This window comes from Paramormyrops kingsleyae, chromosome 17 (genome assembly GCF_048594095.1).
Source record: "Paramormyrops kingsleyae isolate MSU_618 chromosome 17, PKINGS_0.4, whole genome shotgun sequence".
Classification (NCBI taxonomy): domain Eukaryota; kingdom Metazoa; phylum Chordata; class Actinopteri; order Osteoglossiformes; family Mormyridae; genus Paramormyrops; species Paramormyrops kingsleyae.
Genome location: NC_132813.1, coordinates 16099786 through 16112097, shown reverse-complemented (window position 1 = coordinate 16112097; position 12312 = coordinate 16099786). Strand labels below are relative to the sequence as shown.

At 45.2% G+C, this 12312-nt stretch overlaps 2 protein-coding genes across 8 annotated transcripts in view; both read left to right on the top strand.

Moving 5' to 3' along the window:
* Window positions 1-6693, top strand: part of nxn (nucleoredoxin) — a 41840-nt gene extending 35147 nt beyond the window's left edge. For all 5 annotated transcript variants that reach the window (XM_072701304.1, XM_072701306.1, XM_072701308.1 and 2 more), the window contains exons 7-8: window positions 83-207; window positions 4813-6693. In XM_072701304.1, coding sequence (XP_072557405.1) covers window positions 83-207; window positions 4813-4995 — 308 coding nt within the window. In that variant the 3' untranslated portion in view covers window positions 4996-6693. The remainder of the gene's footprint in view (window positions 1-82; window positions 208-4812) is intronic.
* Window positions 6694-7681: 988 nt separating this feature from the next.
* Window positions 7682-11364, top strand: glod4 (glyoxalase domain containing 4). 3 transcript variants are annotated; one of them, XM_023818020.2, is made up of 10 exons: window positions 7682-7940; window positions 8336-8445; window positions 8552-8601; window positions 8863-8983; window positions 9348-9492; window positions 9777-9913; window positions 9990-10076; window positions 10314-10427; window positions 10525-10611; window positions 11098-11364. In XM_023818020.2, exons 2-10 carry the CDS (start codon window positions 8377-8379, stop codon window positions 11161-11163), a joined length of 876 nt encoding a protein of 291 aa, XP_023673788.1. In that variant the 5' UTR covers window positions 7682-7940; window positions 8336-8376; the 3' UTR covers window positions 11164-11364. The 3 variants fall into 3 exon arrangements, with proteins under 3 accessions (XP_023673788.1, XP_023673789.1, XP_023673787.1); XM_023818021.2 differs by lacking the exon at window positions 8336-8445; XM_023818019.2 differs by lacking the exon at window positions 8336-8445 and having other exon boundaries at window positions 7682-8073.
* The last annotated feature ends 948 nt before the right edge of the window (window positions 11365-12312 follow it).

Sequence of the window (12312 nt, the reverse complement as noted above, 5' to 3'; positions counted from 1 at the left end):
TCTCCATCCAGACTGTCCCTGTCGCTCATTCTTGTCACTCCCCTTTCTTTTACCCTGTTCTTTCATGTCCTCTCTGCCCCAGATGCTGAGGAAGAGGGGGAGCTGGAAGCAGCAAAGCAGCTGATCCAGCCCATAGCAGAGAAGATCCTGGCCAAGTACAAGGCCAAGGAAGAAGAGGCACCACTGCTGTTCTTCGTGGCTGGAGAGGTGAGTGGGGGGAGCTGGATCACCATTGTCTCTGGCAGGCAGTGCTACAACACTCTGATGTGGACTGAGGTCGACCTAAAACCGCCTCTTTCAAGAGCAGATCACTTTGAAGTGTCTGTCCCAAAACTCTTATTACCGTGTTCTGGTGATGGAGACCATGTCCTTGCCAATCTGATCAGAGCTCTACACTGCATGAAACGCTGAGAGAGGAGCTGAACACCACACAGAACATTGTGAGTGGGCCTGAACACTGCACGGAACGCAGAGAGCGAGGTTGAACACTGCACGGAACGCTAAGAGCAGGGCTAAACATTGGCACGGAATGCTGAGATCGGGACTGAACATTGGCACGGAACAATGAGAGCGGAGCCAAACACTGCATAGGATGCTGAGAGCGGAACTGAACGCCACACAGAACAATGAGAGCAGAGCCAAATACTACACAGAATGGTGATAGGAGGCCTTAACACTGCATGGGACGCTGAGAGTGGGACTAAACATCGGCATGGAGCAATGTGAGCAGAGCTGAACACTACACAGAATGCTGATAGCGGGCCTGAACATTGAACGGAACATTGAGAGAGGGGCCGAACACTGCACGGAACATTGAGAGTGGGGCCAAACACTGCACGGAACATTGAGAGAGGGGCCAAACGCTGCACGGAACATTTGAGAGTGGGGCCAAACACGGAACATTGAGAGAGGGGCCAAATGCTGCACGGAACATTTGAGAGTGGGGCCAAACACGGAACACGGGCTGAACAGCACAGGGAATGCTGAAAGTGGGGCCAAAAAAAAAACAGAATATTGAGAGCAGGGCTGAACACCCCAGCAAATGCTGAGAGCAGAGCCAAACACCCCACTGAACATTGAGAGCGGGACTGAACACCGTGGAATTGCAGGTGAAGCAGGTGGATAGACTTCTTGTACAACATTCCGAGGATCAGAGAATCTTAAACTTGACTTCAGCCTCAACTTTCCACAGAACAGCTTTGTGCTGCATAAATGGTTACATAAGCACCCTCTCCTCTGCCTACGGTGTGGGGGAAGGCCATTCCCCATCTCCATGGTCTCTGTTCTTTTTCGTTATTCAGCCCCTTCCCTCTCTGCACTGTTATGCCCCAAGCAGAGCTGCTCTGATAGGCTTCTCCAGTTCTCCCCTATGTTTCATTCACGGGTGGCCACAATTCAGGCTGTCCCTGCTCAAATGCTCCCAGAATGCATCCCTGCACACACATCCACGTGAGCAGTGCTGGGTTTACTCGTTAATTGAAGCCATTGACAGTCTTGCTGTATTTGGCAGCTGCTGATGTATCTATGTTTTTAGGTCCTTGATGTGACACATGGTGATGGCATACAGGCTAAGCCTCTGTGCCTGTGATCGGAAGGTTGTAGGTTCTTGCCCCCGGCCTTGGCAGAATAGTCACATGTCCATGGGCCCCTGAGCACAGCCCTTAACCCCCAGCTGCCGAGGGTGCTGCTGCTGGGTGACCCTCCCCTCCTGCAGCCGTGGTGTGGCTGGGGACAGGGCGACAGGGCGACAGTGCTGTGTGCGGACGCCGCTTTCCGCCATTAGCACATGCTGACGATGATCTCACACGCCCCACTCTGCAGGCCCAGTACCGGGCCTTTGACCCATATGACTGGAACCAGTACAGATTCTAGATAATTTCGACATGGCCAGTTACAATTCAGTTCATTATACTGAAATGAATTTTCCCTGTGTGTTCTGAATTTAATTTTTTTTTTGTAACATAGATCAGTATGTGGATTTCTCCAGATGGCGGGGCGTCTGGATGGGGCCTGTAGCGTCTGAGGCGTGTGGCTCGGACCCGTTCTCCAGACAGTCGGTTTATGTCCGTTATCCAGCCTGTAGCGCGACGCTGAAGGTTGGCAGTCAGTCTTTTCTGGTCTTTAAAGCAGAAGAATGTACATCTGGCTGCCAGAGAGGGCTTCCAGTATCAGGAAAGACAAACAGAGAAGTGTCTGAATGTCTAATACTTCTGTCAGTTTGCTAACTGCACCAGTTTATAATTAACTAAGATAAGACGCGGTAAGTTGGGAGGTACTCCCCAGCTTTGTACCTGGGCTACAAAGAAGAACCCCCCCCCCCCCCACAGACAAACGCATCATTATGGTTACACGATGGTATCAATGATGTCCACCAGCCCTTGGCAGAGGCCCGCTTGGCGGGGGGATGGCCGGGGGGGTAGTGGTGGGGCTTATCTGATGGCCGCTGTCATCGGAATGTCACTGTGGCCCAACGTGAAGGATAAACCTGTCGCTGTGTGGCCCGGCGCTCGGCCTAATTGTGGCCCCGGCCCACTCGGAGCGGGGGGGGCCTGGGCGCGGCTCGCCTCTGGAGCGTTCGGATCCATTCCTGTCTGCCCTGCCATCCTAAGCATGCTTTTTCATTGCAGCATGACTGGTTTTCTGCAGCTGGCCTGCAGTGGTTTCTGAAGGTCATGTTCAGGATAAATCTGTGAGCAATTAAACGCAGCCTTAAAAAAAGGACATTTTACATGCACAGTTATTAATTTGCCAGTCAGCTTTATCCAATGTGAAGTCAGGACACATCAAGAATTAACACATCCATAGCATACACAAAAAAATTGCATATAAAAGCAAACTGCAGGCTAAGTGCCTCTGCAACAGGGTATAGTTATATCTTATAGTTGTGGCTCATCCATAGCTAGTTAGACCAGCGATCCCTCCTAGCCATGTGACCACCTTGACCCGACTTGTATTGCAGATACATGTTAGCATGTGATGAGCCCCCCCCCCCTCCCCAAAAAAAAAAAAAGAAAACCTGCTGGTAATTATTGGTAATAGTGAGAGGACTTTTAGCCCTGCTGGTAACTTGCAGATCACAAGCAGACTGCCTGCCCCCGGGAATGCTGGGAAAACCCCGCCAGCTGTGACTAATGCTAGTCTGACTGTCCTTGCATTTTTTTCCGCCTTCCCAGTGGATTTTCCTGCCCAACGTTCCGGCCTAGCGGAGTGTTCCGGCAGGCTAATGAAGTGAGAGCATGTCATTACGAGCTAGAACTGGATCAGGACCGAGCCGCTGGGGAAGATGTTGGCTCCTGACTGCTTCCTGCTCCTCGGGGTTCCTTCCGACCCCGGCAAAGATTACGCCTTAATTGTAACAAACTGTCTGTCCACATTAGGGGTTTTTACCCTTCATGAACCCAAGACCCCCGATTAAGATGGACAATCCAGATAGTGGAGAAACACCATGGTTCTGATGAAGGCCTACGAACGGACTCAAGGAGTGTGTCACTCAGACATTGTGCTACAATGTCCAGGGTTCTTATGTCATAAAATATTTAAATTACCAGAGATGACTGAAGGGTGTAATTGTGCATTGTGTTGGCTTTTTTCTTAAGGTTACATAGTTTCTACACATACTTTTTTGCCAGACTGAAATGGCTTTGTGTGCGTGCCAATTCTATTCCGGCGCTACAGTGTCACCCTATGGCCACTTGGGGAATAACTTCTGCTCCAAGTAATCTTTTCCATATGCCCTATCTCCCGCATCTCTCGCATGGCTCATTCATTCATTAAAGGGTTTAGTTGAGGGGAAATAAGATCATTTTGTCATGTGGGAAGCAGAGGTGTCTGCAGCAAAAACAATGAGGTCTTTGTCTGACTGCAGAAACAGTGTCTGTGTGGACTGGAAAAAAAAAGCTGGTCGCCTTTAAGTGTCGCTGCTCTGGGCGGCAGATGAACCCAGCAGCTCTTCAGTTGAATGGTTCCTCTGGGCTTCCTTTGCCCATAAAGCGGTGGCTCAAGCGGTGAACAAGTGGGTACAGAAAGATGGATGGATGGATGGATGGATGGATGGAGGGAGCCAGCCCTGATCCTTTTAACCCGGTTCCTTGTGAAGGGGGAGGGCTGGCTATACAAACCAGGAAGGGGCAGGTCTTAGCCTGGCTTGTCTCCTCCCCCTTTGCTAATTAACTCCCCCACTGACAGAAAAAAAGAGTATCACTGAGGCTGTACCCTCAAGGGTCTGCTAGTTGTACCCTATAGCTCTAGGTAAAAGTACCTTTTATGGTACAGAAATGGACTCTGGGGAACATTGTTGTACTATTGATAGTACATTAATGTTGTTTGTACCTTGGGGATGTTTCTCAGAGTCCATTTCTGTGCAGAAGACAGACTCCAAGTGTACTGTGGGGTCACCCGGCGTTTCTCTTGGCGCCCCCTACTGGGAGTGTGAATGTGTCCCTATAGCCTGTGCATCACTGCCGTTTCTTCTCTCTGCCAGACATCAAAGGAAAAATGGAGGTAAAAAAAAAAACAGGAAAAGGGAAACGATGTGGGGAAGCTCTGTGTTAAAAATAAATCTGCCATTGTTTGGTGCCTGTTGTTTGGCCCGATGTGGTGTTTAAATGGACCTCCCTGTGTCTGTGTGCATGTGTGTGTGTGTATGTGTGTGTGTGTATGTGTGCGCGTGTGACTGTGTGTGTGTGTGTGTGTGTGTGTGTGCGCGTGCGCGTATGACTGTGTGTGTGTGTGTGCGCGCGCGCATGTGTTTGCATGCACGTGGCTATGCTGATTTATTTATTCTTTAACCTGGGACTCCCTCCTCACCCTCAGGATGACATGAGCGACTCCCTGCGTGATTACACCAACCTGCCAGAGGCGGCGCCGCTCCTCACCATCCTGGACATGTCAGCTCGCGCTAAGTACGTGCGCGACGTAGAGGAGATCACGCCCGAGGTGGTGGAGCAGTTCGTCAGCGACTTCCTGGCAGAGAAACTCAAACCGGAGCCCATCTAGAAAGAGGGAGAAGGCTGGTCCTGTTAGGGCTGACACTGAAACTCCATCCAACAACCCCCACACTGCTCTCTTCATCCTCTGTACAGTTTACTTTCTTCAAATTCCCATCAGTACTGTCCTCCCCCCCACCAACCTGCCACGACCCATGACTTATTACTTACTGACATTTTTAACTTTTAAAAGTAAGAAAATGATGTGGGATTCTGAGCAGGTCCTGCTGTCTTTTCTCACGGTGCCTTGCCTTGACTACAGCCCCTGCAGCACAGTAATGCTCCTGCCCAATGCTCCTGGGGTTCTTGAACATTTCATTTCTTTTTTTGGCAACAAGAATGTCTTCCTTAAGAGACACAAAGTATCACTTTGCCCAGTGGATTCCATCTGAAGAACTTTCTGTCTTCGTATTTCTTTGTCGCTTGGGTTCTCCGGTGTGTTATGATGTGCAAATTAAGGATAGTGTAATTAAAAGTATTGAAGATGGAATGAAAGTCGACATATTTACGCCATGCATACAGGTCTCCCTTGTTGGCCTTCGATTTTAATGTAGCTGCCTCTTCTGAGGTTTGTCTCCGTTTCAGACATGCATCAAAGTGTGAAACAGATTCACAAAAATGAGAGCTTTCTATGTGAAAAAAACAGCCCTGCAGTACAGTCGTGTTGTATTTCTGGGGTGGGGTGGAAAAGGCTGTTTCTTTTTGTCATACAAAGAAATTTCCCTTTGAAGCCCCCCCTTTTTGTGCTCTGATGACATACGATATTACCGAGTCTCAGAGCAGCCATAAGTTCAAGGATTTTCTGTGAAGGTCCCTGTTTTTAAACAAAAAAAAGGCCAGTTGTTTTGGAAGGCTGAAATAGCATTGTGAGAGTCCTGGCTTCCAAGTTTTTGAAAGAAATTTATAGCATTGTTCCTATTACTCGCTGGACACTCAAAAAGAAACTCACGGTCATTAAAAGCTGCTCTCTTTTCCACGTGAGTCCTCCCTCACTCTTTGCCGTTTTGCAAACCCTTGTTTCTGCATAAAGATCTGCTTTCTTTTCCCAGACCTGTTTTCTTCAGAGACCTAAAATTGTGTCCAAGACGATGGAAAATCATCGGCAGATTTCTTTGGGAACAACTGCTAACTCAAGACCAGGCTGTACTTAAAAAGACCACTGACTGTAGAACCTCATATACACAAAAATATTGGAAAAATGGATTCGCTTAAATACTAGGATGTACATGGATCAACACATTTTTTCCAACACAAATTAACTGCCAAGACAAAATACAATGTTTGATCAACTGATTTCCACACAAGTACATTGTTATGAAACTTTGTTTTAAAATGTTGAAAAGAGGTATAGTTTTAATAGTGAAGCAAAATGCAGTAAGATGCTAATATATTCTTGTGCTCAACAAATTTGCTGAATTGTCCATCTTGTTTAACGTAGAAAAAAAGCTTAATGCGACATCTGCTGGTCAAATATATACATGCAGTTACTATGCATTCATTGTGGACGGTGCTACAGGTTTCTTAATTGAACACCACTTAACGATTTTAAATATTTTGCATATGCCGCCCTTTGGCGCATATTTGGGGGAAATACTTGTAATATCCTTTAGAATATTTAAATGGTTTTGATTTCATGCAAAACATTTAAGTTAATTTCATTGTTATGCATTGTTAACGGTATAAATTCAATAAATTTCCATTGGCCTGACAGTTGTTTACAGAACTTGTGTCGATATATCAGAAATATTTCATCTAATGCTTCAGGCACCCCCATTTGAGTAAATCGAGATTTTTCTTCCAATAAGGCTTCAGAATTATATTTGTGTGCAAACGGAAAATTAAATTTATGTGTAAATGTACGGAAGGGGTTCAAAACAGCCGAACAGCGTGACTGTGTTCTTTGGTTCTTTACATACACCCTGCAGTGTTTCCTGAATCAAATAGGAAGTGATATTAGCATGAATTCAAAGCACATCAAAGAGCTTATTTTTTAAAAAGGCAAAAATATTCAGTGTTTATCTTATGTTAGATAAAGAGCCACAGCATTCCAGAAGGGGTTACACACACTAGAATGCTGCGCGTCTAGGTCGGCTGGGCTGTCTGCTCCGTGACAGCTGTGATATTTCAGCGAGATGGGCAGCATCCAAGAGCAGCTCGCGTGTCTCCTAAATAACACGGGAGCAGTGATGTTAGGCACCAAGCCCGTGGTGCAGCTGGGAACTAAGAACGTTGGGAATCATGCTCGTAAACTGAGTCTCTATGTGCGGCGCTCGCAGCTGTAAACCACAGACGGTGTGATAGGACATGTGGTTATGTGTTTTATCTCAGCCAATTTTATGTTCACAATTAATGGGTGTATTTGTCATGGTGTCTTTTCTGACTCTTTGAGGGGAAAAACACAATATAATATATGAAACGGCCATGTAGTATTAATATATGCTACGAAATTTGTTGCAATATTTAATTTAACATTAAACTACTAAGTGTAGAATTCGTAACTTTGTCACAAATTTCTTTGCAGACGTGAATATTTAAAAACATATTTGGTTTGGAGTAATGGTTTTGGAATAGCAGGGGAATAGGTAATATTTAGGTGATTTATATTTTGGAATGAATCTGCAAGAATTTGTAGCATTATCCACAAAACAGCATACGCACCACAAAGCGGTTGTCACGCCAAGCGGACCCCTACGTCATCAACGAGGGACGATCGAATCAGATTGGGGAAATCAGCCATTAGTAATGGAACTGCCGCCGTAAAATCCATTCCTTTCATGAAATTCCTCCGGGTTATTTGGAGAACGAATATATGATAACGAGAGTGCGGAACATTGGATGGTCAAAAATTACTGAAGCGATATTAAACTGTTTTGAGTTAAAAGGTTTGGATTCAAACCAACGGATCGCCGAGTAATCGATCGCTAGTGCGACGCTATCCCAGGACCAGCTGTTAAGGTACAGACCAACGTCCTGGAAACTGGGATCAGTAGATGTAGTCATGTCGTTGAGGAGAGCCTTACATTTCGTGTTTAAAGTGGGCGATAGGAACAAGACAGCCACATTTTACCGCGATGTCCTTGGCATGAAAGTAAGATATGTTTTTGTTTGTCAGACGTGCATGACCAAATTAAGACCAGTCCTGATCAATAAACGACGTGATAGTCAGTGTCACCAACGTTGGTCAGCTGGCTGGCGTGAGATTTTCAATTCGAGATAAGTCTGCACACGCATTACATGCATGTAACAGTTCTATTACCTTGTAAACAGTCTGTAGGGTTTGCAAACTAACCCAACGCTTTGGATGCAGCTACTTTTAGTTTTATAGTGGAATAATTTAGATTTGCGGTAAGATTTCTAGCAAGAGAGTCTGGAAGCGTGTGTGTCAAGCCCGATGCGTGACAGTTGGCAACAGTGCACTTCGCACCCCACGCTCCAGGTGCTTTTTGAATTAATGCAGCAGGTCAGTGATTCTGTCAATGATGAACTAGTGTGGGTTTGCCAGGTATATGCTGAAATAACTGGAAAGCTGCATAGTCACGGATCCATGGTTTTTAATTTTGTTTCAGGTACTTCGACATGAGGAGTTTGAAGAAGGCTGTAAAGCAACTTGTAATGGGTGAGAATGTAACCATTGTATATGAAATCAAGCAAAAAATCCCACCTTAAGTGAAACCTGAAAGGCATGTCACAGTTTGCCTTTTGGTGAAAAGAGCACTGTGTATATTTATCTGTTTATTCATTTGATTGACCTGCACACATTCAATAACGAACTTGATTAATTATTCATGCAGATAGATAAATTAAAAGCAGAAACTAAATCAGGTGACAATGTTTTTACTTAGTACACAACATATTATTTTATATATCTTTTTGTAAGTCCGTATGATGGGAAGTGGAGTAAGACTATGGTGGGCTTTGGTCCAGAGGATAACCATTTTGTGTCAGAGCTGACGTACAACTACGGTGTCGGAGAGTACCACCTGGGTAATGATTTCCTGGTAAGCCACCCCACAGCCCAAGCTGTGCAGTTCTGCTCTGTGTATTGATGTGCTGCAGTTATGATGGAAGCTGTATCCATCCTGGCGGGACAGTCTGAGCTCAATGATATAGCAGATATCCTGTATTTTATGTGAACAACTTACAGCGAGGGCTTCGTAAGAAACAGAAATACAATAGAAATGCATTAAATATATTTCTGTGTTTGTTTAATCTTCAAAAATCACCATCTTATAGCCCATTGTCTATTTTGCTCTTTGATGGCATTTTGTTTGTTTGTTTTTCAATCTCCCTAAAAGATCATTTATGTTGAGCATCAACACAGATGTGGACCTTAGAAATGGACCTCGTTCTCTGTTTGTACAGGGCATCACTCTGCAGTCCAGCCAGGCCGTCAGCAATGCCCGCCGGCTCGGGTGGCCCCTCTTGGAGGCAGGGCAGGGGGTCTACCTGGCCGAGGCCCCAGGGGGGTACTCTTTTTACTTGGTGGATGAGGAGCAGCCCCAGACAGGTGTGTCACTGGTCCTGTGTCACAGCCTGAAAATCATTCTGGAAGGGCATTCATTGGGCAGTGGACTCATCACCAGAAATGCCTAGTGGCATACCATGGGTGTAGTCACAGAAAAACTAAATAACCTACATAATAATAATGAGAATAATAATAATATGGTACTATATATAAGCACCATAATCCTAATTACTTCAGAAACCATCACAACACTGTAAGAGACGCCGGATTTGTTACCATGTAGCTTGGACCTGATAGTGCTGTTTTGTATCTGCTCTTGGCCTTAGACCCCATCCAGAAGGTCTCCCTGGCCGTGTCTGACCTGCAGCGTTCCACACACTACTGGTCCGTCCTCCTGGGGATGCAGATACTGGAGAGAGATGCTGAGAGGAAATCGGTCCTACTGGGATTCGGAGATGGGCAGGTTTGGGAGGCCCGTCCGGGGTGTGATATGTCCTCATAGCTCCTAGCTGGTGTTTAGGTATTGTTTGTGTTTGCAGTGCAAGCTGGAGCTCCGTGACATTGGCGGCCCAGTGGACCACGGCACAGCCTTCGGGAGGATCGCTTTCTCCTGCCCTCGCACACAGGTGACAAGGCTTTGGTGACAGCAGAAGTGTGTTTACATTACTTTGTATTTAACCATCTTGTAAGATACCTAAACTCTTTTTAAACTGGGCAGCTTAGCTAATGTTTCTAAACTTCAATTTTTCTATGGTTTGACATAATTTTACCCGTATTATTTTCTCTTCTTGGGATATAGTTGGATTACTTAGTTGCCTAGCAGCAGACCTGATACTCCCAATTCCCAATATCCCCCCCCCCAGTTACCTGACATTGAGGCAATAATGAAGAAGGAGAACCAGACGATCATCACGCCCCTCGTCAGCCTGGACACGCCAGGGAAGGCCACCGTGGAAGTGGTCATACTCGCTGACCCGGTGAGTGTTGGTCCCAGGAAGTGACCCCTAACGAGGCCCGTCTGTTAAGCTGTTCCTCGATACACGTGCACCGCTGTGCTCTTTCTCCACCTTTAAGGACGGCCACGAGATCTGCTTTGTGGCCGACGAGGCATTCAGGCAGCTCTCTGCAGTGGACCCCGATGGAAATGCCCTACTGGATGCAGTGAGTCTGTAGACAGAGAGCAGGGTTTGCTGTAACTGACTGGTATTATGATGTGTAATGCATGTCCCAGTTTCTATATAATTTAGGGGTATGACACAAGAGTTTTGAATCAGAAATCCAGCACAAGCCTCTATGATGTGGTTGTATTTATTTACCACCCCCCCCTCCCCAAAAAAAAAGATTGAGTGTCACAAATCAATTTGCCCAATGCATCGCTGTTACTGCATATTACTGTAATGTTTTTTCATGCTAAGATCTGGCACTTCAGTATATTAAATGATTGAAATCATATCCCCTCAGAGCTGTATTGTATTTGAACTGAAGTGTATTGAATCTTTACACAGTTCATAGTTTTCAATTCTTTTTTAGTATCATATGGCAGACTATGCGTCAAGATGTGTTTTTTATTCTGTGAGAGAGAGACACTGAGAGTGTGCTTGTATGTATGCGTTTATGCATTGCTGTGCCGATCTCCCAATGTTACAGGCGATCGCAGCGGACAAAAGTGACGAATGGTTTGCCAGACGCAATAAACCGAAGGCTTCTGCCTGAGAGGATAGGGGAACGGCAGCATCGGGGCTTCGCTGGAACGTGTGCAGTTTCATTTGACATTACAGCAACATTTCAGACCATTCTGCATTCAACACAAACAGTCTTATCTGGACAGCTAGCTGAATGTGACTTAAACTGTTTGCCTTTTGTTATGTAAAACACAGCATGATTAAACAAAGCAATAATCTGCCTTTTCAGTAACTACGGATTTTGGTGTTTTCTTTTTAAACTGGCACACAAATTCCTACATCTATATCGCAGAACAACAAAAGTATTGTAGTGTTCCATTTATTATAGTTATCGATAAATCCTTAAACCTGCCTGCTTCCCTGTGGATTACTGATTTTGGTGTGGTGATGTAGATTTCAGGTTCGCAGACACTGGAACTGGACAATACAGTGGACTGTTATACATAACTGCAGAGTAAGCTTGGTCCAGTATCTGAAATTAAATAGGAGAGTATCTGAAAAATGCAGACTTTGACCTATGGTTATACAAACACTCACATGGGAGGGACGTGTAAGAAAATCATGAGTGTTATCGATGGGTGAGGTGGTGACTCTCATGTGACCTGCTAGCTTGTACAAATTGGGGAAATTGTTTGTTCTTTCCTCTCTCCTTCCTCTTTCACATTGAAACAGTTCTGTTGGTGACTGCAGCTAGTTGGGTGTATGTTAGCAGTGTTGTTTGCTATTGGGGTGTATACACGGCGACGAAATTTGGAATTACAGAATACCCCACCCTAGAAATATTTAGTACTAAAGTGTTCAACGTCATTAGTTGTTGTACCATCAAGATTTTTATTAACAAAAAACACTGCTGTATACTACTCTCAGTACTGAGTACTTTCAGTGGTACATGTGCTGTTAGATATTCCCGATCTGTAACATACGTTAATTTACCAAAAGGTGGAAGTATGTAGGTCAATAAGAATATTCAAACATTTCATTCATCATGGTTCCATGTAAAGTATTAAATGGTGCCCTAACAGGTGGCAACGCTGCGATTCTCCATTCGGCAATTTTCCCCACTAAATCGGAGTGAATTATGCTTATTAAAATCATTTTAGTCATTCTGATGTTGTTTATGTAACATTTCTACACAATCCGTATTTAATTTACCACACGATATAACACTCCCTTCTCTGTT

What these genes read in the sequence shown, in the direction of transcription:
- glod4 (XM_023818019.2), top strand. Translation starts at nt 7,984, where the DNA reads ATGTCGTTGAGGAGAGCCTTACATTTCGTGTTTAAAGTGGGCGATAGG. An exon ending in GCGATGTCCTTGGCATGAAA is followed by an intron (nt 8,074 to 8,551) that starts GTAAGATATGTT and finishes ATTTTGTTTCAG; the next exon opens with GTACTTCGACATGAGGAGTT. An exon ending in TGAGGAGCAGCCCCAGACAG is followed by an intron (nt 9,493 to 9,776) that starts GTGTGTCACTGG and finishes TCTTGGCCTTAG; the next exon opens with ACCCCATCCAGAAGGTCTCC.